Raw genomic sequence first — 23,047 nt, 5'->3', positions numbered from 1 at the left:
CAAGTTGGAGAGGGGACAGAGCAGACTGACTGAGACCAGCATAAAGTGAATTGCAGTAGTCCAAGCGAGAGGAAACAAGGGCATAAGTAACAATTTTGCAATCTCTCATGGAAAGAAAAGGCTCATTTTTCAAAATAGAGTTGAAATGGAAGACACTAATTGGTTTAAATTGAAGATCTATGTTTAATTTCTGGGTAGCATAGTTGTGCAGTGTTTACCGTTGTTATTTTCTAGAGAGAAGGTTCTGGGTTCAAACCTTCTGGTGTGGGCGTGAGTGTGAATGGTTGTCTTAATGTTCAGTATTATTTCAATTCAGTTCAGTTTTGCTTATATATAATATAAAGGCACTTTATACTGCAAGATAAGACCCTATATCTGGAGAAAACCCTAATAACCAAGCAATTTCTCCCTTAGAGCAAACACTTTGTGAAAGTACGGAGGAAAAACTCCCTTTTCAGGGAGGTGTAGCCATTTGTAACAGCTAGTTGGCATTGAGGAGAGAGAGAAAAGAAGAGAAGAGAAAAGAAAAGAAAAGAAAAGAAAAGAAAGGGAGGAAAACGTGGGGAGAGAGTAGAAAACACAGAATAAGGGAGAAAGAAACAAGACAAAAAAAAAAAAACTGACTGGACTGTTGCCTGTGGGTTGGGCAGCAGCTTTCACGTTTAACGCTTTCACGTTTAACGTGAAAGCTGCTAGATTATTTGCCCTGCGTGTTTACATCACTGGTCCACTACGGCCCCGCCTCCGGACTCCGGTGATGCTGATCCCCCCTTGCATCAGCACCATTTCTGGTTTCCTTGCAAAGTACTGAGAGAGAGAAAGAGAGAGGGGGGTGGGGAAAGAGACAGGGAGAGAGCGAGAGAGAGACTCAACCTCACCAGAGCGTAGAGGCGTCAGACTGCCGCCACAGCATCTCGGTTACGCACTGTTCAGAGGCCCCATCGACCGATCACCGCTCCAGAACCAGCTAAAGGAGAAGTCAACATAGCCGGGCGCGTTGCCACAGCTACAGTCAGTAATGGAGAGCCTGCTGGATAATCCAATGAAAGCCGTTCTTTATCTGAAGGAGCTCACCACTATCGTCCAGAACCAGCAAAGCCTGATCCAAACACAGCGCCAGCGCATCGACGAACTCGAGCGGAAGGTGGAGGACCTGATCGGAGAGAACCGACAGTTGCGGGACCCCCATCACTACGTCCAGCAGCCCTCTCAGCACCACCATCACCACCACCACCACCACCCGACTCACCGCAGCGCCAGTCCCCAGGCGCCGGCCCACCTTCACCCACACCCGGGAAGCAACAAAGCTGCGGCTCATCTCGGCCAGCAGGCGCATCAGCAGCAGCCACCACCATCCCAGCAGCAGCAGCATCAGCAGATTACCGGTCTGTCGGCCCAGCCTCAGCAGCAGCAGCAGCACCCGACTCCTCCTGCACCGTCTTCCCACCACCCACAGCAGCTGCAGCTCGTTCCCACCTCCCCGCAGTCGCCCAAAGCGAGCCAAGCCAGCCCCGACTCCGCCGAGGAGGACAAGAGGAGCCCCTGCTGCAAGTCGCTTGTTCCGCAGACTCCAACCACTCTCTGCCGTTCAGTGGGTCTGGCCAGGAAAGCGGAGTAAGTAGCTTTCGTGCTGCGTGCACTGCATAAAAAAGTTCCATTAGTAACATTAATAATAATAATGATGATGATAATGATAATAATGTGCCTTTTCCCAAATGACCTTTAATTAAAATGACAGAAACTGCTCTGTGTCAAACAGGTGACATTACTTCCCCAGATCTGCAGACTTTCTTGCCTCTCATGAATATCAGATTTAGTGACCTGAGTAATTTGTTCTACATATTACATTACTGTGACGTTACCTATTTTATTGCAGTTTTTCCAGGCTAAATATAGCATATATAGAGTCCCTTCCTAAGTAGCCATCATGTCAAGTCAGTGCACGCACACACTATAACAGACCACAGTGTCTGTATGAGCTCAGTGCTGGACTCCATGTGATTTCACTTTGATTTACTTAACATCCCGCTTTCAAGCTGAGGCCTAATTTTCTCATTCAAGTTCCTCCTGTATTTTCACATTGTTCACTCTCAGTCACGCTCCCATTAGATCAAATGAATACTTAATGGATATTGATTTCAAGGACCGAGACTGGCATTTTAACTTGGGTTAATTTTGCACCAAGGTAGAACGTGACCACCTTTGCACGACCAAACAGTGGAAAGGACGTTTTTTTTCTTTTTCAGGAGAGTAGAACTGAAATGTGGTTCATTTATGCAGTTTACATGCTGTTCTCTTTGAGATGAGGTTACAGCGCTCTGCCCCCTCGTGTTTCCACATTCTGACTGTGGAATGCATCTGTTAAAATGCATCTGTTTTTAGGCACAGCTGAGGTAGCAGTTTCACAGGTGCCAGGAGTGCCTGGTGACATCGTAAACACCCATCTTAAAACATCAAGCAACTCCTAAAGGCACATCACTGACTCTGAGACGAAATGTCACCAATTTTGCTTGGAACACACCTACATGGAACTTTGATAGTGCAGGCTGTGGGTAAAAACAGCACACTCCTCATTAAGACAGAAACGGAAACACACAAGAGGAGCAATCCAGCAGGAATAAAAGCAAAGATAGAAAGACATTTTGGGGCTGTTTATAAATCGCCTAACAGCCACGTCAGATTGAAGCTGAATTTTCTGCTTTTTATAGAAGTTTTGCAATTATGGGCATCTTTACCGCAAATAAAACATATAAACCAAAATGTAAATCATCAGCAGCTATTTCTATACACACTGATTATTTACTACTTGTCTTCGTCTTACTTGACAGTAAATTGCTTATAACTTACACAAAGACACAAGCGTTGGCTCTGCAGCCACTTTTCACCAACAAATACATTAATGGAGCAAAAATTAATAAATGAAAATAAACACTGTCTGCATTAGCTGAAATTTTGGACGGCGGTAAAAGGTCAAAGATCAAATATTTACATATCTTATATCAATTAATCAATACAAATGATGGATAAAGGTATAATAAATACATATTGTCTGTGACCTCCTTTTATGCAGCTTTAGTTAAAATGTACAGAGAAGACTGATGAGTGTTAGTATGCATCTATATGAATAGATTACTAGTTTGACCATTTCAACTGTTTTTATGCCATTTCTGTGCATCTTAAAGTTTCTCCTCTGTGTCACCTTCTTGCTGGATAACAAATCCTCCACAAAATTGCAGGTGTAGTGCAACTGATTTTGATTTGATTTGCATCATTTTTTCCCAGTACCTTTTTGTCATTTACAGCATACATTCGAGCTCACGGGTTCTGCAGGGCTCACATGGCATATTCTGATCGGCGTTACAAAAATCCCCTTTGATTCAAAGTTGTAAAACAATAAAACCTGCAAACCTTTCGCATTTAAAAGCGCCGGAGTTGCTTCAGAGGTTTCCGTGCTGCTGATGTTGTTTGCCTCCTGCAATCAAGGTCACATGAACTGACTCTTCCAGATCCGCACAGTTACAGAAACAGCGCACTGCACTGAGCCCCATCTGCTCCACTTGGCTGCATTTGCATTGTTTTTGTTAATCCAGATTGATTCATCATGCCATTAAGTCGTAATTTCTAAAGAGTGCAGGGCAGGAATGGTACCCACACATGCACAAACACACACACACACACACACACACACACAAAAAAAATCAGCAACACACAAACTCACACAGTATGAACTGTACACATTGCATGTGATTCAGTAAGTAGGTTCAATTGTTGATTCAGTAACCATGCCCCCTGACAGTTCCACTAGGGTGATGAACAACAAGACAGAGAGATGATGAGATGGACACAATTCAAAAGAGCGTATGGTACGATATCCCATCGTTAATGTAAAAGCGGTGATACATAAAATGCGCGAGACGTGAAGCAGCATCGTAATTTCCACTTAGAGCATTGATCTCGGTCAGGCAAGATTGTGAGTCGTTGCGCTGTCACTGCTGCAGGAGAATAGATACATTTCGAGTAATGGGAGGGTGACAGGGACACATTGCGAACATCCTAATAAGCCGTGCATGTAAATGTACCTGTATATTTATCTATTCTATTTGCTGGCCAGTGACTTCTGGTTATTCCTATCACACAGCAAGTGTTGTGTAACAAGTGGCTTCTCCTGAGAAGTCTGTGGAAAATAAATGATGAGGGAAGCCCGCCACACCCTTAAGCAAAAGAACAGGGTACAGGCTTTCTTCCTGACATCACTAGGGTGTCTGTTTTCTGCTGTTTTCAGTGATACTGCTAAACTCAGATTTGCCCCACTGCTTGCAGTAGCTTTACATTATGAGCGTGGTATTGATCTTATCTAACTCTCGGAAAGAAAGCAAATAAATATATTTCCCCAAAGTTCACATGCCTATTGATCAGTGTAAACAATGAACATGTTTTATTTATAAAAGCATACATTTAGGTATGCTTTCCAAAGAAACAAGCTGAAATTAGCAGTCAAACGTGCTGATGTGGAGGGATTTTCACGGTATCTCAGTATGTCTTTTGAAATAAATTTTTGTACTATATTTACATGCACGTATTTTGCACAGTTGCACAAAACAGATGCATAGAAATCTCAGGAAAAATAACCCAAATAGCATCAAGAGGTTCTTGCATTAGCTGCAGAATTAAACAAATAATTCTTGACTATTGAGATGTAATGGATTTCCAGCTTAGCCGCCATTTTCCCAGCTCAACTAGGTGTTTTTGTTTGATTAAAAGACAGCAGAAAATCCATTTGCAAAGCTCTAAATTAAAAATTAAATGCTCGCTTGCTCCCGTCATGCATTTCTCGCCTCCTTCATTATTTTAGCACTGCGAATCGAGGCTGTTTTCAGCTTTGAGCGTCGAACTTGGCTGAAAAGTTGTTTCTAGTAACTTCTCAGAAAGACAGTCTGAAGTGTTGCAATTGTGTTACTCAGTCTGAGGCAGATTCATAAAGGGCCTGTGTGATCTAAACGCAGCAATCCTGGCTACACCTCTTTCCTCGTCACCCTTTTTCCGTCAACTGCGCCTCCAACTTTCTCGGCTTCCATTGTTCATATTCTCCCAATCTTTGACTCCTTCCTCATTACTTGTTTTCCATTCTCAGCTGTCCATCTGCTTGTCTTTTCCCACCCTTCATTCAAACTCCCTCTCTTAAATTTCCTCTTCTCCACATGCCTTCATATCATCATTCCCCTCCCCACTTCCCGTTTCCCTCTTAATCAGCAGCTTATGCTTCAGGAACCACCTCTGCTGTCTGAATCAGTATGCAGACCAGTCCTCAAACCATCAGGCTCTCCACCACTTAAACCATCTCCTGACTGGACTGGAACCTTCAGTTCACCCTGCCTGCTCTGTATAGGGGTTGCCAAGTATGTGTGTGTGTGTTAAAACGTATGTTCAGGAGGGAATCGAGGAGAGTGACATTAAGAGTAGGCGAGGTGGTGCGTTTGTGTTCATAGGGGCGACTGAGGTGGAAATCCCTGAGTTCTCACTTAGCTCCAGGTGCTTCTCTACCGTTTTTTGTACCTCCCACACACTCTTACAGATATAATAGGCCTCTCGCCTTTACACACAAAACGCTCACTAATGCAGATAAAACCCTGACATGCCACATGGCAGCCTGCATGTTTTTCCACATTGGCTGCAACTCCCTCTGCACCCACCGTGCCCTCGTTTTCCCTCCTACCGGGCCTGCACCAACTGGAGAGCAGAATGTATGACATTTCACATGCCATTTCCTGCCTGCGACCGTCTCCTTCAGGAAAATCATGTGTGTGTGTGTGTGTGGGGGGGTTTCACATAACTCTTCTAGATTGGGATTTCAGTGAACGCACATACACTCACAAATACATTGTTCTGATGCTCTCAGATCAATGAGCCTGGAGCTTGACAGTTCATGCTCTAACACCTAAGCCATCACTTTAAAGGCCCGCTAGCCTTGATCCTATTAAATCTCTATTCTAAGGCTAGACTTTTGCTTTTATCAAAATTTATTGTCTGCCTTTTCTCCAAATAATATTCTTCATCATGACTTTACAAGAGCACTGTGCAACCAACACAAGGTTAAGAGCCAAAGAGACTGCTAAAGATATGTGACAATGAGCGTTTAAATTGATGAATGCTGAATGCTTCTTGGGTGATTGTGTCACAGGAGGCTGAGCAGGTCATCCCTTATTTGGAAAGTTGGGGGGTTCAGTCAGCCTGCTTGCCAAAGGGTCCTTAGGAAGTGTGTCTGTGAATGTAGCTTGCAGTGAAAGAGTGTTTGGAGTGGTCAAGAAGACTTGAAAAACACTACATTAGCAGCAAATCTTCTTTTAGGCATAATAAATGTCGGATACCTTTGCATCTCAACTTACCACTTGTCAGTGCTGGTTTATTTTTTCTATCAGGATAGAGCTGGAGCAAAATGTGTACAGGATGTTTGAGTGTTTGCTTGTTCTTATTGGATGCATCCAGTTTTCACTTCAGCAGCTTATACAAATTTAGTTATGGATTCTTTACCCAGTAGGTGATTAAAAAAAATCCCCTGAAGATTAAAATGACAAGAAAATTAATTTTGTAGTGCAAAAAATAAATAAATAAATAAATAAATAAAAAAGATTTTAAGATTGCTTAAAATGGTTCAGTGAAGTCACGTAACTTCAACTTCAACTTCTGTGAGTGATAGCCTACAACCTATATTCATTGTAGCTCCACTTCTGCACTTCTGTGATTGCCCAAGTTTCTAGGCCAAAAACCTTGGCACAAAAAGTGATGTGACTAGTTCAAAGCCAGTAGTGGTAAATGGCAAAATATATATTTATGATTCAAAAACAACCATTTCCTGTCTCTGGAGCCTGACAGAAAAGTAATACTGCTTCTAAGCATGTTTGTGTATTGGAAAACAACAGTGGGAGTGATTCCAAGAGAAGTAGATGGGTGGATGATGGATTTTAGGAGGTAAATGGTCCTCTCTATTTCTTGCTCTCTCGCTCTCTCTCTCTCTCAGCCCCCTTTCTCTTGCCATTTCCCTGTGTACCATTACTGGAGCTCTTTACTCTACTTCCCCCTCACCTCTCTGTATGGGAATCATGTCTGTTCGGTTATGACAGGGTGACTGCTGCTGCTGGAATCCAAATCATGAATATCACATTTGGTGCGTAGTGCTTTTAAATTGCTTCATTTCTCTGAGGATGTAGCTGCGGGGTGATTCCTGACTCACTGGTAGAATATTAGATGTTTTCATGCACAAGTTGAGCGGGTCGAAAGACTGTCCCAGCTGTCTGTAATCCAACCGTGTGCGCTCGTGTGTGCATATGTATTTAGGATTGTGACTGTTTTTGTGCTAGGGTGTAAGAAAATTACATAAAAATTGCTGTTTTCTGAGATATACGGGATACATATCAAAGCCTTTACATTTATTTCAGTATGTGGATATGTGTAGTAATCCAGAGTGTAACTTCTTTAGGATTTGCCCCACCGGACACTGGACTGTTGGTCTGCAGTGCTGGTTTGATCCAATTTAGTTGTAACTGTGGCTGAATTTAAATTGAATTATATTGTACTGAGTGCAAATAAATAGGACAGCACTGCTCACACTGTGCAAATGGTATAAAATAAAATTACAGTTAATGGAATGGGCAGTTCTCTTCACAAGTGTGATGAGAAGCACAGGGAAATTGATCAGTTCTGTTGACTGAAAACATTCACCTTTAAAAGAGATTCAGTTCAATTTTTCTCTGTAACAAATTCAGTACTTAAATGAAAACAAACTACTGGCAGCTGCATTTGTCAGTGTCAAATGGTTTATTACCGTAAAACTATTACATTACTGTGTTGTATAGAACATAATATTTGGTTGCCATTATACTATTGATTTAGTGTCCCTACTCAACATGAATATAAATATAACATATGAAAAATACTTTCCTCTATACCTTTCCTGATGAACAGGGTCTTAACCGTATGTTCTTATTAATGCATTAGGTTTCTTATCTTTTCTTAATTGGTAAAGGGGTCTTTGTTATGGTGACACACTACCCACTGACAATAATGTATTAACACAGTTAGTGCAGGACTCTCTGCAGTTCGTTTGAGTACTAAGGGTGTACTAAGTACACCCTTAACCGAATGTAGCTGATTGTCGTTGAGCAAATGTGAGCACCTCTATGAGAGCAGAAGTTTTGGCAGTTTGCTGGTTTGGAGGATTCAGATGCATGTTAGCAGCACACCAAGAAGTGGATGTCCCATGGTGGGCCGTGCAATGGCGAAAGAAATTGCAAAAAAACTAAGAGACTTCTGGAGCAATGTCATTTTACAGATAAGACCAACATGAAGATATTTCACAATAATGCACTGTGCCACAGTAATTCAGCATAAACACCTCAAACCAACTGTAAGCAAGGAGGTTTTGCGCCTTTCACTAAGTCGAAACCCAGTTTGGGACAAGCTGTTGTCCTGCAAAAGGATAATGAACACAACAAACACACTAGCAATGTCTAAAAAAGGTGCTGCAATGACCCAGTAAAAGTCCAGATCTAAATCTGAAATGCTAAAATGAAAGCCCACAAATCTCGATGAACTGAAGTAAGGGGCAAAAATTCCTCCACAACATTTTGATATGAGAGACTGAAAAATTCATGCAGAAAAATGATTACTTGAAGGTACTGCAACTAAAGTTGGTTCTACAACTTATTGAATTTGATGGGGTGCGCTTAGTTTTTTGCAGGACTGTAAAGAGAAAAAAATGAGAGAAACCCCCCCCCCAAGAGCTACATCTCTGACTCTACAGACCTCAGTTAGCATGTTAACTGTTATGCCTGTTAACAGACCTGCATAGAGTCCTGTGAAAATGTTCCTTTTCACAAAAATAACTGTGACCAATATTACTTATGCACTACTTTTAAAGTAGAGTTGAGATGACCTTTGTTATGTATTTGCTCAATATAAATATTGTAAAACTGAACTGCAGTGTGATGTTAAACATTTAGTAGGAAGAGTCTTTGCACTCTCCAGTACATAACTGTCATCCTGGTGGTGCCCAGTTCGTATCATTACATTGACTCTGGGAATGGATGAAAAATGATCGTGCACAGATGAGTTTGATGTGGACTCAAGCAAAAGAGATACTCAAGTGTGACTTTTCTGAAAAACAAAAAAAACCTTTATCATACCACAAAAACAATATGATACTGTATACAGGTTTTCCTGAATTTTTTGCAGGAATATATTCATTTATTTAGTTTACACATGGAAAAATCTGAAACCCTTTTTTCAGTACAAGCTAAAAACCCGATCCGTTCAGTAACTGTATATATCAGGTTTAAATAATGGTGTTTTTGACTGCGTTCCAGGTGATGCCAGGTGTTTCAAGCTATAGTGAGAGGGGTGATAATGTGGCACGTAGTACAACAGTATACACCCCCCCCCCATGATGGACAGGCTAAATAATTGGACAGATTAAAAAATAAAACAGGGGCAAAACAATTGCATAACACATACTGAGAAGCCCCATAGGGCTGAGGAGCCCAAATGTTGTCCCACTTTCCTCACGGCTGAAGTGCAAAACAGTTTCCTTTCATTGTCCTCCATCTGCATGCTCCCTAATCAATCAAAATGAAAAACTTTGGCTCAGCCGTTCTTTTTCTTGTTCTTTTTTTTCCTGAACATGGCTTCCAACTGTTTCCCAGGCAACACGCCGACTCGCTGAAAGACAGACGTGCCGTTCTCGTCCTTGACGCATCCAGATGCCTCATATGACATTTCATTCCATTAGTAAATATTGCACACCCACAACGTGGCTCTGCCCAGGATTTTGACATGTTTTTGTAGGTTGTCATGTTACACTAGCTGCGCAGCAAGTTGCCGCCTTCATGGTTGGAGGTAAATTATTCACACATCTGATGGATGCATTTCATTTCTTCTCCATGCAAATGAACAGCAGGCCTAATGAGCAATCAGCGGAGTGCACGCGCGCCATTAGTATGCAATCTACATATTTCAGAGTTGTGTTTGCAAATGGAAATGCCATCAGTGTTATCATCTGGTGTCACTCAGTCCCATCGCATATTGTAAACAGATAACGTCACGAAGTAACCAAAGCTTGCATCAATATCAGTTGCTTCTGAAATCTGTGCTTTCTCATCACTGCGATAACTTTTATTACGTTAATGGTACATTAACAAAATCTACGATCATATAACATTTCAAAGAGCTGGCCTCTTTAGCAGCTGCCTACCAATCGTATGATTTAAAACTATTTTTGTTATTGTGGAGCTAAGAAAATAAGTGATGTGCAGATGTCATTAGAGTAGCACTAATACATGCCTCATGGCTTGCTTTAAAAAAAACCTCCTTAAAATCCATTGCAATCTGTGTTATCGTTCAACTTAAAATGTGCTTTTAAGCGTCAGTTAACAGCTGCTAGCATATGCAGTGTTTTAAAAATCTGTTGACCGTAGCGTAACACTTCTAACCCTCTCAAGGCAGGCGTTGCAGATTTGCAACAGTTAAAAGCTAACAACCTGATTACCCCACATGCATAGAGTTTTTTTTTACTCAGAAGTACCACTGCAGGTATTCTTTTGTGCATTAGCAACAAAAACTTAATTTGAGCCTGAGAGGGCTAAATGACTTCAATGTTATGCTTCATTTCAATCTGTGCTGCTCTAGTGTTTGCCCTTCATGCTAAGATGCTGGAATTCCTCAAGGGCAGACAGCGCTGTGGCATGTCTGCGAGTGGTCAGTGAGCTCCTGAAAATGTTCTTTGAAAGTAAAAGCAGTTGTGGAAAAATGTCCTCCCATCTGTCACAGAGATTTCACCTCCCGAAAGCTTAGCAGAGAAAATCCCTCGACAGACAACTGTGATTGTTTAGTACCATGTGCACTCGTCTGCATCAGCGTGTGTGTCCGCACGAGCAGTTAAATTATGGGGTTGTGTTGGAGGTGAACAGTTTGAACAAAATATTTAATTTTGTGTCATTTTTTGAGTCCAGTAGTGAGATTTAGTTAAAGAACTAAAGATATATATGATGCACTTCTGCTACTACAGAGTGTTTATTGTGTTACGCTTCTTTTATATGTTGAGGGTATAAATGATTTTGCAAAGGATAAACCTGTGCATCTTCAATCATAGCTAACCCAGCAAGCCTCCTCTGCCCTCAGTCCTCTCTCCTCTAGATGCATTTCCAGAATTGAGACATCCTTCAAGATGGCGTGTGGGGTTGATGTCCATGTCACAGCGGGAGGATGGAGGTTACCCGAGACAAGGAGGCACGGAATAGAAAAATGAGACGAGGAGTTCAGCAAAAAAGGGAAAGGGAGAAAAAGTAAAAGCAAAAAAAAAAGAAGCCACGTGAGAAATATAGATAGATATATAGATTGATAAAGGATGGTGCACACAGTTAATAAGGAAGATGCAGTAAAGGGAAATGTTTACAGGGGCTATATATTTTTTATTTTAATTTCATAACATGAAGTATGCAACATATGCATTTCCTGCCTTTTAAACTTTGTGTAATCTGAACATTACTGCAGTTCGTTTATCGGCCGTTGCTCTCTATCCAACATAATCTCCGTACAGCATTAGATACTCTCACAGCTACACGCACACACACACTTGTGGACAAGCACACGCTAGCCTAAGGAAATGTCAGGTATGGTTAACTTTACGAGCCAGAGTAATGTTCAAAGCCGTCCACCTAAGCCTGCGAGGCACTCTGGAGTTGATCGGAACAGGCACTGCATGTCCAATCGCCTTTCCTGGTCTTCTCAGCGGCTCCACCAAGCCTCAACCATGATTTATTGTGCTGTGTAGTAGAAAAAATATACAGGAAATACTTTCATTCAGGTAATAACTTAATCACATATTCACTCATTTGCATTATTTATTGCAGCTGTGGGTGCAATTTTTTCACCTGATTGATTTGACTTTTCACTTATGAAGCTTTTAGAATTTATAGCTGCACAAAAGTTTGCGGCTTGTATCGGCTGTGATCTGTGATATTTTGTAGCCATCATAGCCTGTGCGCACATTTGGACGACCATAAAAGCACTCTGTCCTTCTCCTGCACTGTGGTTACATCATCAACGCCTGTCTGTCAACCCTTTGACGCCCTGTATTACATCATCAGGTACACAGTCCCATAGGGAGGAGACGATGTTGTCTTTGGATGCTTCGACTTGGAGCAAATCCTAAAAACGGGCTAATGAGGTAATCAGGACACGGATGCTGTATGAGTCATATATATGAGACCCGAGCTTCCACGCCTTCATTTTCCTCACCGTACAAACACAATGTACAAATTATGCAAAAATCCCAAAGCACAAATGCTGTCTGAATGAAAATAAGTTAAGCTACATCCTCAGAAAATATAAAGCTGCTGCTGCTGATCTGTTACATGGCATTTTCCTCATCAGCATTAAATCTGCAGATATGACAGCCATGTCACTTTGATAGCATCAGCGTGAAGTGTGGAAAATATCTGTAAAATCTGACCCGCTGCCAAGTCTTCAGCAGATGGCCCCGCGGCAATACGGTGCAGCTTGATGCTCGATATGAGCTGCTAAAACGGCTCGATAGTGGAGGCACCAGCTGGAGGTCAGATGGACGACAGTGGAAATAAATAAAAAAATAAGTAAAAATTGCTGCTTTCATGGGAGAAAGAGTGAATGTAATTTCTGTGCGAACAAAAAAAAAGTCTATGTGTCATATTTAGCATTGCGCCTGAGAATCTGTCAATTTTTTTTCATTTATTCAGGCTGACAAAAGAGTTCAGGCTAGCAAAATCAGTTGTGTTCATAATATTAAAATTGATTTTGAAAATCCGATTTATGATTTGCTATAAAAGGAGTCAACCAAATAAAATGCAAAAATGAGAAATAGGTGGAGCAATTTGCTGAAACTTGTGCAAGCCTATGGAAATGTAGTATATAAGGAAGCAGGAACTATGTTAGTATAATTCTAAGAGCCTTTACTGACAATATTTGGCATGACCACCTTTATTTTTATTTTTTTTTGCACTGCCTGAACTCTCTTAAGCAAGCTTTTTTGTAATTTCTTCGATCCATTGCTTGTTTCTGGATTTCTTTCTTCCAATGACCTAAATTTTAGGTCATTGTGTTAGTCGCAGCCAGTCACAAAAACACATAATCTGTTCTAATTTTCTTCCCAAAGAACTATTAGATCAAAACTCAGCATGGTGTAAAGTAATTCCTCTGAAATACAAGTGAATTGGCCAAGTCAAAGACAAAACCAGGAAGGGTCAGTCTAAAAAAAAGTATCTAACTAAAAAGAAATAGAAAAAAAACAGCAAAGAGCTGACAGGACCTGATAGATGCATGTGGACCCTCATTATTAGGAAAAGCTTACAAGAGATTACAAAAGATTACACATTACACAAGAACAGGGTTGAAAACCAGTGCCAGGTTCTTATGGAGTGATGAATCCAAATTTGACATTTTTGGTTCAAATTGTCATCAATTAATACAGCGAAAATCAGGTAAGAAGGACAACAGTGAGTATCCGCAGCATCTGTGTGAATGGCAGTGGCTTAATTTTTCAGTTTAGTCTTGATCTCAAACACAAGGTCAGTACTGTTAAAACATACGTGGGTTGAAAAGCACACAATAGAATACTACAGTATGAGTCATGGGTTAGCCTCCTCAGAGCCTGGACCTCAATATTATTGAAGCAGCGTGGGATCATCTTGACAGAGAATGGATCAAAAGCTGCCAAAAACCCAAGAAGAGCTTTGAAATGTCCTTCAAGAAGCCTGGAGAACTATTGCTCAAGACCACTTAAAAAAAGGGCTCCTTAGAAGCAAAATATGAAGAAATGATGGGTAGCTCAAGACTTAGTAGTTAATGAGATATAACTCTTACTGCATTCTGTAGGAAGATTAAGCTTTGTCAAGATGAGATGTAAGAGATGTCCAAATTGAGGCACTTGCGGGCATTTGAGGCAGCGATAAGTCCACAGTGAAATAATAAAGATACACGTGGCACTCAGAGACTTTACAATTGTCAGACTACATTATTCACACTTGCAGGTGCACATTTGTTCACCCCATTAATTTGTCTTCATTTTTGCACATGCTACTTTTAGAACTTCAACGTTTGCTTTAAAGCCTAAGAAGCAGCTGATTCAGGTCCATTTTGCTCTAAGATGAACTAGTTTCTGGTTTGCGGTTACAAGCCTGAGTGTTATCTGGCATTAAAACCCGCATAGGACTGTCTTAGTGTGGCATGAAATTTGGCTAAAGAACAACATTTCTGACATAAAACATCTCCAGATGAGATAAATCCAGCTCAGAGTCAATCTTCGCTGAGATGGAGCTCTCTTTGACAAGCGTGCACTCTGGAAAGTGGTTCACTCCTGTTCATCGAAAGGGGCAGAGCTCTCTCATGCTCTACTGGGTGTGCCTCTATTCATCAGAAGGTTTTTAGGTTTTATTGAAGAGGGACCAACAGCTGGGAGTGAAGTTAAAATAGAGCATAAAATGTCGAGAGCCTGGAAAGTGCTTTGATTTCAGGGGGTGTGATATCAAAACTTGACATTTGCTGTTGATATTTTGTACATGTCTTTTTTACTTGTACATAACTCATGTCGCTGCTAAAATATGCCCAAACAGACAACACAGTATGAAAAACCTGGTTTATATTCAAATGAAGCTTTCAAACGGGCTCAATGTTCAGAAAACATTATTACTCATCACATTCGGAAGCTTGGTTCCCACCAACTGGAGGTTTGTTTTGGCATAAACGCAAAGCTTTAGAGTGAACTGGTTTACTGTCAAATGCTGGAAATCACATAGGCTATGATCACACAGAGAGAGTGTATATATAAAGCTAAAATCCTGGAGGTTTTTTTTTCTTGTTTGAGGGCCTGAATATGTGGATGGAATGTTTTTCCACCTCCTTTGTTAGCTTCATCTTGGAAAAATTGGACTTGCCTTTCTCGTCCATCTCCAGCTCTTCCCGTTTAAAGCTAAGCCGCTTGGGAGAGCCCATAAGTCCATGCTGACGTAAACCTTTCAGGGATTTTTTTTAATTCACTGTCTGTATGTGTAGAGGAATTAATATAGCAGGCTTTAAGGTGTGTGTGTGTGTGAGAGAGAGAGGAAGACTGAGATCACTGTGTTACTCATAATAGATGCCTGATTTAGTTTAAGGATAGTTTCCTGCTAATAATCCACTGCACTATCACGTTTAATTTTAATGCCCCAACACACCCCCAGATGCAAGCACTGGGTATGTGTGTTGAATTTATTCGTCACAGAAAGCCTTACACACTTGTAGCCTGTAAAACACGGTGATAAACTAGCACTTAGAGCGGCTGCCAATTTGCCAAATGGAGGTGAAGTATTGCAAAAACATTTTGGGTCTATATTTTTTATTTAACATGATCAAAGTGCTTCCAATAATACTGCCACAGGATGAGTTGACTTGCGAAATGCATGTAATATATTAGCCGACCTAAATTAATCTCAAGGGCTGAGAGGATCGCTATGGCGATGCAGAGTACCAGTGTTTTCTCTTTTTTTCCATTCTGTGTGAAGCACTGACAGAGCTGCTTGGCTTTAAAGCCTTTTTTCAATGGAACGCATCATGAATGTGCTTTATATAGATTTTTTTTGTTGCTTCATATAAATTTTACCTTGAATTTTAAATCCATTTATGTCACAGTGTGAAATAATGTCAAAAAACAGAAATTAATCCCCTTTAAAGCTAACTAAAAGTCCTCAGCTAGCCTTAATATCTCCCCCCAAGGTTAATTCTTTTTGTATTTACCATGTTTGGTCTTCAGAGTCAGACTAATATGTTATTTCCAGACTGCCAGGACATGCTGTGCGAAACCTAATCTATCAGATATCACATGCTTTGATCTACCTCCCTCCCCATACACACAGACCACCACCACTTCGCTGTGAAGTGTATCATTTCAGCACATGCAGGTTTTTTTCCGCCTTGAGCTTTCAGCCAGAGAGCTATTGACACAGTAAAGCTGGATTCAACACTGGGAGGAGCGCATCGACAAACACATTAGACACCACAAGTTAAAACAAAATACAATGATACTGCTGTGCGCAAATTGCGCTCTCCCTCACACAGAGCCAGTGTGCGGAAGAGCTTATAAAAGCTTATAGATTTTTTATAGGTGGTATTAGTGAGGGGGGAACTGAGTCATTGGTGTGGAAGATCAGAAAGCAGGTCATGCGAGTTCAGTTTAATCTTCAGTGCCCGCATTGATCAAACAGTCCGCTACTTGCCGGTGGTGTGTGTGAGTGTGTGTGTGTACAAAACTAAAGGCAAGGATTTGCAGTCTTGTGAATGTTCTAATTCAAACGCATGGAGAAGAAGTCCTGTTGATGTCTTGTAGAGGAAATTTTCACTTAAGCCTAAACATGGGAGTGAGTGGATTGCCATCACCCATAGACAGATAGAGATTAATTAGGAAATTATAGCTACTAGTGTTGTCATATCAGTGCAACTTGTTTCCACCATGAATAGATTCAGGATATATGGTGCCACATTAACTTGTACGCAGGGTCAGATATGTGCTATCTCTCTTGCGCAGTCGTCCCTTTTAGAAGTCCCCTCATAAACCAGAACGGTTATAAAAAGCTTGCAAGCTGTTTTGGAAAGATGGAGGCGATAGTAAAACTGAGCAGAGAGATGGTAAAAGTAATGGAGAGAAAACTGTGAGGAGCCAGAGATCAAAGCAGGCAGAGATAGATAAATGAATGAAAGGAAATGTGCTTTAAAAGATAAAAAGAGTTCGTCCTCTTTCCATCCCACCTTACCTTCGTGTGCAGTGTTTCCGCCCCAAATTAGGTGAAATCAAGTGTCCTAAGAGTATCGAAACAGTCTGCCTCTGCGTGGATACAGATGTGACTGTGTCTGTGCACACATCAGAGATAACTGATCGGCCTCACACATGCTGTGGCTGTTGTTTTTCTAGAGTTTATTACCTGCATCTGTACATGAACTGATCAAGTAAAGAATTAACAGCTTTTGGACTTAAACAAAATAATCCTATAAGTCAACGAATGATGCAAAACTAGTGGTGAGTTGTTGGTTTTTTCTTTAATGTCTGCAATTCTGGTCTTAAACTCATCACACTATACAAGATAAACCTGATGGTTAAACATGGGTTTGGAGAACATTGTGTGGATAAACATAAACATTACAGCAATGACTACAATAAAGTAGTAAATGATGTTTATGATAGAACGATCACATTGGCATTTGAGATGGTCATGGCTTAAATAATAAGACTTACTGCGTTCCTGTTTAACTCATTCACTTAAAAAAAATCTTTGGCTTTCCTTAAGTGTTCAACTAGGTTCAGGAACCAAAACGTCTTTTTCTGCATTGAATTATGATAAATCTGGAGTGATGTTGTCCTCACTGTGCTGTATGTGTCAAAGGCTAATGGTAAAAGAAACCAAGCTAGCAGCTTGACTGAATCATGGTAGTTGAAACTATGGAAACTGACTAAGAAGGGGCTCACTGATCCACAATGAAATAATTCATAAGATAATGATATTTGTGCACTAATGACAAATACCCATATTTGTTAATGATTTAGAAACATTGTAACAATATTGTATTGTATTCAACTACCAATTCGTTTATTTAAGACAGCTGTTATGAAAGTGTTAAGGTGAAATGTTTTATGGTGTCACTCAGCGCTTCATGGGGTCACCATTAGTCAAACTAGCCTTTTAAAAACACCAAAATATCTTGTGTTTTTTTGGGTTTGCCGTTCATCCATATATTTACCTCCACTTATCCAGTTCAGGGTCACAGAGGAGCCTGTCCCAGCTGTCATCAGGCAAGAGGCAAGGTAGGCACCCTGGTCAGGTCAACATTTTGCTGCAAGGCTAGCACAAAGAGATACCATTCAGTCTCACATCCACACCCATGGCCAATTTAAAATAAACAGTTAACCCAAAAAACATGTTTTTTTGGACTGTGGGAGGAAACCGAAGCCCCCACACTACCATGCTGCTCTTTGCAAGGTTGTAAAAATGGTCATTTCTGCTGGAAAGTCAGGTCAGCCTCTAGTGGTCATTAGTAAAAATGCACATTTTGGCTCTAGCTTAAATTTTCAGCCCCAGAGGTTGCTGCTTCTTTTGGACAGAGGCAGATAACTCCCCCCCTCCACCCATTCACAACATTGTGTTAAGGCAAGCAGCTGGTTCCAACTTCATTTCAAGCATATACATACACTGTTTTAATCTTACTCTTGCCAACAATGCGCATAAGCATTAGTTAGAAAATTAATGCAATTTGGTCATAAATGCAAGAAGTGAAGACATGCCAGGAATTGTTTGTGCGACTCTTAATAAAAAAGATTTGCTCTTTTTGAAAATGTCATAGTACAAAAGTGATAAACAGATTTTATTAGGTTAATTAAACATTAATGCAACCCGTCTGAATTTTGACTATCAAAGTGCACATAATTTTTTTAATGGACCTTCAGAATATAAAACCTTTATCTATGTGAACAAGTGGCTCCGCTGTTCCAGCACTCTTACTAATCTGTGTCCCCTCTGAGACCGCCTGTGTTCTGGACCTATTAAAATCGGCCACAGCGGTGTCATGCTCGTTAAGGCGAACACAATTAGAGGAGCCATTAACAATGGGAATTAATTTGCTGTCATACCCTCCCTGTACTGCCTGCTATTGTTGCGTCCCACAACCCTACTGCCACTCCACCCCAGCCTTGCTTTTTTGAGGCCCTGTCTCCACTTCTTTTTTCTTGACTTTATGGAGTACAAGTAGCACAACAATCTGTGCTTTCATGGCTGAGCTGTTTTGGGAAAGTCTAAAAATGATTATTAATTTTTTTTTTCTGTTTAATGTGTGCAACTATTGCACTTCACAAAGGCACTTCACAGGGAACAGACTGAAGTACTCCTAAGTTGAGCCTGTAGTCATGCTCTTGAAGGACGTTTGGAAGAGGGCGTACGAGTCTCCTTGTGATTCCAGTCAGTGATCAAAAGACTAGTATGCTGTAATAAGGGATTGAGGGATTGTTGCTGTTGTAAATGTTGGCCTTGCTTTCTCACCTTTATGTCTTGATTCTCATCTCTCTGTCCTTCCCTGTGTCCTGGGTCAAGGGATGCGACAAGGCATACGGAAGGCCGGTTGCTCTTTTTACCAGTGACACCCTCTGACAGCAAGAGTAATTGTGCAAATTCTTCTTTAGCTCAACGTGCCCAGAACAGGGGGATGGAGAGTCATCGAGAGTGATGGAAACCAAGTGTTAAAAGGACAGAAGGAAAGGAGTGGAATGGGGGTAGATGTGGGTGTGGGGGGTATTGGAGTAAGAGATGGACGATGGAGACTGGAAGTCAGGAATGTGGACAATGTGAAGTAGCTTCCACTTTGAAAGAGAACTGCAAACTGAGGAAGAAAGAAAAGCAAAATGGCCTCAAAGCTTTTTGACATTAAAATTTTAAGTCCTTGCTCTGTCTTCACTATAAGCCAGTATTGCCTTCATCTTTGACTGTAGGGCCATTGACTGTTCCAGCAAAGGAGGGGGATGTCTTGCTTTGATGCATTATCAGTAGACTTGCTGGAGCCACACTTTCACTGTCCTGTCAATTGTATTTCTTTCTCTTAGAGGTTTTGATGAACTGCTAATCGTGGAAAATTTCAGTGTTAGTATAATAAAAGCACTTTTACACAGTGAGTTCTTGGTCAGCAGCTTTAAAGACAAATGATCTAATCAGTCTTTCTACTAAAACTTTATGAGAATTCTTTGTTCTGAAAAGAGTATTTTACCATTTCACAGCCCAACCTGCTAATGCATTGGTTTGAAGTGCATGGCCTGACTCTTTAAGTCTGTTGGTAGAAGACAAAGATTTCTGCTATTATGATAATCAATTAATTGTTCTCAGTTGGTAAAAAAGGAACACACCATGAACTAGAAAAAACAAAACAAAACTGAAAGTGTCAGCAGGAATTTATTATTATTTCTTTTGCAATTTAATATCATTGTGAAGACAAAGAGAGGTTTGTTAGCAGTCCAGTGTCCACAGCTTTCAAGATATCATTTTTAACAGCTGTGTGACTGTAGACCCTGGTAACAGCTAACTAGATTCTTTAAGCATTTGGTCTTTGTCGTCACTGTTGGAAGCAAAGGTCAGCATTCGCCTTGAAAAAGAAAACATATCAAGAGTGTTGTACACAGTTTTTTCTCTCAGTATGACACCACACAACATCAGAATCCTTTTATTATCATTTAACATCAGATATTCAGCATGTTGTAGTATAAACATCATAAAGCATCAAAGTTTAAGTATAGCCTTTGCCCTTCTGGGGACATTGTGCTCTCTGTGCGCACTTATTTAAAATGAAAACAACCGTTTGTTGCACACATTGTATTGCTCTGTAAACAGCTGAACAATTTTTTCTGCACTTTTTTTTAGCTGGGATTACTTTTCAAAAACTTCAGTTGAGTTGAGAATAGATGTTTTTTTCCCGGAGACGCAGTTGCCTGGTCTGTCTCTGTCCATGGTGCTGATTTATTCAAAATATGAACTCTGTGCTTCTGTGGCCATCTCTCCTGTATTACCTCTAAACAGGCAAGAATGGAAAAGGATATGTGGGGGGGGGGGGGGGGGGGGGAGTATTAAAATGAAACATCATTAGATAGTTTTTCACCTAAGTAGTGTTTTTAATCTTGAGTTGAATTTCCTAAAATAAATGTTACTAAGATTAAAAGAAAAATCCAAACACTGCAATATGTTTTGGATGATATATTCTTTTCTCTGGTTGTTTATTTCATACATGCTATTTTAAATTGATTTGATCATTTCTGTCAGCATACACATCCTTTAAACCATATCCTCCACTCCCTCCTCCCCTTTCCTCGTTCCATGCTCACTGACTCGCCGTGCTACCTTAATATGATTTCCTCATCTTTATCTAGGAATTCTGAGGAGCTTGCAGGGATCTCTTTTATCACTCATCCACTCTCAGATTTCTGCACTTGCCTTTCTTTGCTATAAAAGGAACTAACTGTGATGCCCTGCAGGAAAATATGTGGCAGAACTGCCATAATGGACATAACTGCGTTGCTCTATGTAGTAATGCTTCATTTCATCGTGGATGTTAGCAAAGTCCTTCGACAAAAAAAAGTCTTGCTCAGCAGCTAGTTTGAAGCTCCTACTCATTCATGCACTTAACTCAGGGTGAACATGCTCAGAGCTGACTGATCTGATCAGCTGTTCTTGAACTGTAAACTCAAAGTTGTCAGTCCGAATGTTAATTAACTCTAACTTCATGAGTAGACTCAGAGTTTGCTGAACCTGCTTCCTGGAATAGGGCCCAGAGCACTGAACAAATACCATCTTTATTCACATTATAGATACAGTGTAACAATCCTGTGTTAGGCTCCGGGGCAGATATTGTTGTGCGAGAGCAAACACAGCATCTCACATTCTCTCACTAAAGTAACATAAAGACAACTGTAATGTCAATAAGCTTGAAACAAAAGAGAAAAGTGACTGGAAAGATCACCTTATAACATCCAAACTCATTTACAGAATATATGATTGAGTCATTTTTTTTTCCCGTGGACCAGCTTCCAGATATATCACACACACACATATTTCAGTATGAGTGCATAATTTCCACATATAAATGATAACAGTGTTTCAGTCCTTTACAAAAACAGAAAAACAAACTACTCACTTATAAGCAGTGTTGGTCAAGTTACTTGAAAAAGTAATCAGTAACTAATTACTGATAACTTCCCCAGAAAAGTAATCCCGTTATTTTACTGATTACTTATTTTCAAAAGTAATTAATTGCTTAGTTACTTTTTAAAAACACAATTTACAACCTGCATAGGTGATAAAGCGATAGATCTTTCAGCCCAATTCTACGTTTTCTGCATAATCCATCATATAAAATGTAAACAAATGGAAAAGTCTCTTTTTTTTAAACTTGTTTTTATCAGTTTTAATCTTTTAACTTTATGCATCAAGTAAAAATTTAATTATATGCAACATTCTCTGACTTGAAGAAATTAGTTTAACATTTAAACCTATTTTCTGCACATTCCAGCACATAAAATAAAATGTTTTTTGTGTTTACACTCAGTCTTTCAAATAGATGCAAGTAAAACAGCAGAAAATAAATAAAGTCAAAGACTAGCGGTCCTGTTGCTCTATTTTCACCTGTACAGCAGGAGTGGGGTAGGCGGAGGTTTGCCCTGGTGCAGATGAGTCGCAGCGGTCAGTGGAAGAATCCGCGAGTTTCTCTGTGAATTTCCCATTACGTCGTTGCGCACTCGGTGCTTGTTTAGGGGGGTTTTTTTGGCTGTAAAAAGAAGTTTTCTTCCCACGCACAAGGGACACTAATGTTTTTGTCACTTTTTGTGGAATCAAACTCAAAGTAAGGTCAGTACTTCCACGCTTTAAACGCTGCACGCTCATACTCTCTCCGCACTCGATATATTATCCATTGTTAATCTGCGCACAGCTGTTGTCAGGAACGTTGCACTCGCTTACGTCACTGTGATGAGACATTCTCGCAACAAAATCACGGTTTTAGTAACGCAGTAACGCAGCGTTCCTACGGGAAAGTAACGGTAATCTAATTACCGTTTTTGCGATAGTAATCCCTTACTATCGCACAGATGGGCAGTAACCCGTTACTGCCCATCTGTGCTTATAAGAACTCCAGTTTTGGGGCCTTTTGCTCATCAAAGTCATTTACAGCCTTGCGGTATACTCATCCTGCGCTCTTCTAGCTTTCCTCTTTTGAGCACTACTTTTTTGCTTTGCCTGCCAAACATAATTTAAAATGCCACTGTGCGACTAACTGCTTAAACAAATTAGACTTCTCCAAAAACAAATTGCTGCACAGTTGACATTAACAGGTTTACGGCCATTTTGCACAAATGACAAGGAGCAAGGTCAGGAAGTGCAAGTAATATATTTTTCAGCCCGCCACCATCAATTTTTTTTTTTTTTAGAAAAAGTGCCTATTTTAATAAATGGAGTATAAAATGACTGAGTAA

The 23,047-nt window shown here is 40.5% G+C and overlaps 1 protein-coding gene across 2 annotated transcripts in view; it reads left to right on the top strand.

The window, feature by feature from the left end:
* The first annotated feature begins 861 nt into the window (after nt 1-861).
* Nucleotides 862-23,047, top strand: part of iqsec3a (IQ motif and Sec7 domain ArfGEF 3a) — a 120,641-nt gene continuing 98,455 nt past the window's right edge. For both annotated transcript variants that reach the window (XM_085435849.1, XM_085435850.1), the window contains exon 1: nt 862-1,614. In XM_085435849.1, coding sequence (XP_085291975.1) covers nt 1,019-1,614 — 596 coding nt within the window. In that variant the 5' untranslated portion in view covers nt 862-1,018. The remainder of the gene's footprint in view (nt 1,615-23,047) is intronic.

Source organism: Copadichromis virginalis, linkage group LG17 (assembly GCF_057382275.1).
Source record: "Copadichromis virginalis isolate Kocher_CV1m ecotype Utaka linkage group LG17, C_Virginalis_male_GT1.1, whole genome shotgun sequence".
In the NCBI taxonomy this organism is placed as follows: Eukaryota; Metazoa; Chordata; class Actinopteri; order Cichliformes; family Cichlidae; genus Copadichromis; species Copadichromis virginalis.
Note: the sequence above shows the minus strand (reverse complement) of the source record. Positions and strands in the feature narration are given on the sequence as shown.